Source organism: Rhinopithecus roxellana, chromosome 5, assembly GCF_007565055.1.
Source record: "Rhinopithecus roxellana isolate Shanxi Qingling chromosome 5, ASM756505v1, whole genome shotgun sequence".
Classification (NCBI taxonomy): Eukaryota; Metazoa; Chordata; class Mammalia; order Primates; family Cercopithecidae; genus Rhinopithecus; species Rhinopithecus roxellana.
Window position 1 is genome coordinate 100900741 of NC_044553.1, and position 4347 is coordinate 100905087.

Sequence of the window (4347 nt, forward strand, 5' to 3'; positions counted from 1 at the left end):
GCTAAGTTGTTTCACAAGGTTATTTTTCTCTCACAGGCGCAGGCCTCCCGAACATTGGAGCCGTCTACGAATTATGCTGACGGTAACTCCACAGCTCCGGACAGAAACACAATAGACGGGCGTGGTCTTACAATCATAAGCCAGTTCCTTTCTCCAGTCCTTCCTGCCTATGTTCGCCTACGTGTTATGGGTTCTGCGGTCCTGATGAAACTCCCTGAACGGAGAAAAACCACACACTTCATCCCAGTGGCGAGTTTCTCCTCTTGCTCTAAGCAGGGTGTTTGACCTTCTAGTCGACTGTGTCCTCTGTGCCCCGGCGCCAGCTGTGTTCCTGACCCCAGAATAAATCAGGGCTGCACGGGGCCTGGCAGCGCTCCGCACACATTTCCTGTCGCGGCCTAAGGGAAGCTGTTGGCCGCTGGGCCCGTGGGGGGATTCTTGGCAGCTGGGGGGTCCGTCGGGAGCGAGGGCGGAGGGGAAGGGAGGGGGAATCGGGTTGGGGAAGCCAGCTGTAGAGGGCGGTGACCGCGCTCCAGAGACTGCTCCGCGTCCTCGAGCGGGACAGATCCAAGTTGGGAGCAGCTCTGCGTGCGGGGCCTCAGAGAATGAGGCCAGCGTTCGCCCTGTGCCTCCTCTGGCAGGCGCTCTGGCTCGGGCGGGGCGGCGGCGAACACCCCACTGCTGACCGTGCTGGCTGCTCGGCCTCCGGGGCCTGCTACAGCCTGCACCACGCTACCATGAAGCGACAGGCGGCCGAGGAGGCCTGCAACCTGCGAGGTGGGGCGCTCAGCACCGTGCGTGGGGGCGCCGAGCTGCGAGCTGTTCTCGCGCTCCTGCGGGCAGGCCCAGGGCCTGGAGGGGGCTCCAAAGACCTGCTGTTCTGGGTCGCACTGGAGCGCGGGCGTTCCCACTGCACCCTGGAGAACGAGCCTTTGCGGGGTTTCTCCTGGCTTTCCTCCGACGCCGGCGGGTTCGAAAGCGACACGCTGCAGTGGGTGGAGGAGCCCCAACGCTCCTGCACCGCGCGGAGATGCGCGGTACTCCAGGCCACCGGTGGGGTCGAACCCGCAGGCTGGAAGGAGATGCGATGCCACCTGCGCGCCAACGGCTACCTGTGCAAGTACCAGTTTGAGGTCTTGTGTCCTGCGCCGCGCCCCGGGGCCGCCTCTAACTTGAGCTATCGCGCGCCCTTCCAGCTGTACAGCGCCGCTCTGGACTTCAGTCCACCTGGGACCAAGGTGAGTGCGCTCTGCGGGGGACAGCTTTCGATCTCAGTTACTTGCATCGCGGACGAAATCGGCGCTCGCTGGGACAAACTATCCTCAGGGGATGTGTTGTGTCCCTGCCCCGGGAGGTACCTCCGTGCTGGCAAGTGCGCAGAGCTTCCTAACTGCCTAGACGACTTGGGAGGCTTTGCATGCGAATGTGCTACCGGCTTCGAGCTGGGGAAGGACGGCCGCTCTTGCGTGACCAGTGGGGAAGGACAGCCGACCCTTGGGGGAACCAGGGTGTCCACTAGGCTCCCGCCGGCCACTGCAACCACCCCCGTGCAGCAGAGAACGTGGTCAATCAGCGTCGACGAGAAGCCGGGAGAGATACCACTTGTCCCTGAACAAGACAATTCAGTAACATCTATTCCTGAGATTCCGCGGTGGGGATCACAGAGCACGATGTCTACCCTTCAAATGTCCCTTCAAGCCGAGTCAAAGGCCACCATCACCCCATCAGGAGCGTGATTTCGAAGTTTAATTCTACGACTTCCTCTGCCACTCCTCAGGTTTTTGACACCTCCTCCGCCGTGGTCTTCATATTTGTGAGCACAGCAGTAGTACTGTTGGTGATCTTGACCATGACAGTGCTGGGGCTTGTCAAGCTCTGCTTTCACAAGAGCCCCTCTTCCCAGCCAAGGAAGGAGTCTATGGGCCCGCCGGGCCTGGAGGGTGATCCTGAGCCCGCTGCTTTGGGCTCCAGTTCTGCACATTGCACAAACAATGGGGTGAAGGTCGGGGACTGTGGTCTGCGGGACAGAGCAGAGGGTGCCTTGCTGGCGGAGTCCTCTCTTGGCTCTGGTGATGCGTAGGGCAACAGGGGACATGGGAACTCATGTGAACAGTTTTTCACTTTTGATGAAACAGGGAACCAAGAGGAACTTACTTGTGTGACTGACGATTTCTGAAGAAATCCCCCTTCCTCTAAATTCCCTCTAATCCACCGAGGAGCTAAATCAGAACTCACACTCCTTCCCTGAAGATAGAGGAAGTGGAAGTGCCTTTAGGATGGTGATATTGGGGGACCAGGTAGTGCTGGGGAGAGATATTTTCTTATGTTTATTCTGGAGGATTTGGAGAAGTGATTGAACTTTTCAAGACATTGGAAACAAATAGAACACAATATAATTTACATTAAAGAATAATTTCTACCAAAATGGAAAGGAAATCTTCTATGTTGTTCAGGCTGGGAGTATATTGGTTTGAAATCCCAGGGGAAAAAAATAAAAATAAAAAAAAAATAAGGATTGTCGATAACCCAGACTCAAATATCACTGGCTTCCTCCGGGAGTAATTAGGAACAGCTGAGGGCATGCTGGGCGTAAGCAGCAAGAGTGCATTCTGCTTTTAGATTGAGGGAAAGATCCTTACGTTCCTGGAAGGAGACACAGATCTTTAAGAACTTGTAACTTTTCCCTTGGTTCTTTTATCCTTTGTTTTCAAAGTCACTGCTACTGGTGTGCTTTGCTATAAATCTAAAGTGTAGTGTTGCCAGAATTGCTGGCTCTAGAAGCAAATTATGGTTGACCAACAATTCAAGTGTTTACTTTATGTCCTTGCCCAAGGAAACACATGATTTGCTTTTTCCCCTTCCAATGTTTGTGCTTTCCAGTGTAATGACCTCCCCAAGCAAATAGCCCCCTCCTAAGCATCAAAGTGCTCATCCTCATCTTCAATTATGGTGATGTTAATTCTCAATTAAAACGTTAATGCTAAGTATTGATTTGCAATCTTCTGGTTGCATCAAAGAAAAAGTAAGCTGGGTTTCCTCCAAAGTTGCTAGGTTCTTGTGCATTTTTAAACCCATGGAAAAACTTGAATACCAAGCCATTTTCTTTTTCTCTTGATAAGAATTTGTGCAATAACAATACTTGTTCATCTTGCAATGATGATAATTTTACAAGTGTTTACATGGGCAAAGGCATGGTAAACAGTTCACCATAAGAAATAATAGTATAAGAAATAAGTGACGAATTTTTCAAAACCTATCATCTTGTTATAACTGGGGAGTGTGAGAAAGTAATCTAAATGAAGCACTCCTATGAAAAATAATTAAGACATAATAAAAATCACTGTCTCGTGGAATCAAGGTCCCTAGAAGATATCCCACTTTTATTAGTATGCTGAGACTTTAAAACTAAGAGTATGGGGGTTGGTGCATGCAGAGAGGCAGAGAAACAATCTTAGTAACAGGAATAAAAACAGAAAGAAGCTTAGACTTTATTTTCACAGAATTATTTTAATGTTCTTGTGTGTACAATGTATACAATGGAAAACAGACTTACAATTAGTACGTGATCAATTATAAAATATGACTAAAAATTAAAACAGCTCAATCAATAAATTCATTTCCTAAGTATAAATATATATATTTAGTATTATAACATTAAAGGAATAAAACAATAGGTAATTTGCCTCATATACTAAATACGTTTCTAAATAGTTACATTTAAATAAAATTACAGAAAAAATAGAATTAACAACATTCAAGGGAGTTTTAGATATTACTTTACAAGTTAAATTAAAAATCAGGTAAGCACAGTAAATGGCTTGCCCATGTTCCCCAACCTGACTTGTCACATTATATCTCAGTTCATCTCAATCTTGGTGTTTTATCTTTCTCCTTCACATGATCTCTCAGTAGAGAAGGTAACAATTAGAGTAGAACATATGATGCTTTCTTTTGTAATTTGAAAAATAGCTTTATCTATAACTGAGCTGAACTGTTGTGTGTGTGTGCGTGTGTGTATACATAGTCATGCATTGCTTTACAATAGGGATACATTCTGAAAAATGTGTTTTTAGGCAATTTTGTCATTGTGTCTACATCATAGCACGTGCTTACAAAAACCTAGATGGTATAGCGTGTTACAGCACTGAATACTGTAGGCAATTTTAACACAAATAATAATTTTCAAATAAGGTCATATTCACAGGTACCAGGGGCTAATTTACACATGTTTTCAGAGGACGCAATGCAATCCACAACAAGCATTCTATAGTATTTTTCTTCTTATATTGTGCTTCTCAAATCCATATCTTTTATCTCAAGCTATAGTCCTATGTTTTTCCTCCTTTG

The 4347-nt window shown here is 47.6% G+C and overlaps 1 protein-coding gene across 1 annotated transcript; it reads left to right on the top strand.

Moving 5' to 3' along the window:
- The first annotated feature begins 261 nt into the window (after window positions 1-261).
- Window positions 262-2525, top strand: CLEC14A (C-type lectin domain containing 14A). Its single transcript, XM_010364266.2, is given in 2 exon segments — window positions 262-1728; window positions 1731-2525. Coding segments are annotated over 2 exon segments (1473 nt in total). The 5' UTR covers window positions 262-605; the 3' UTR covers window positions 2081-2525.
- Window positions 2526-4347: the final 1822 nt, after the last annotated feature.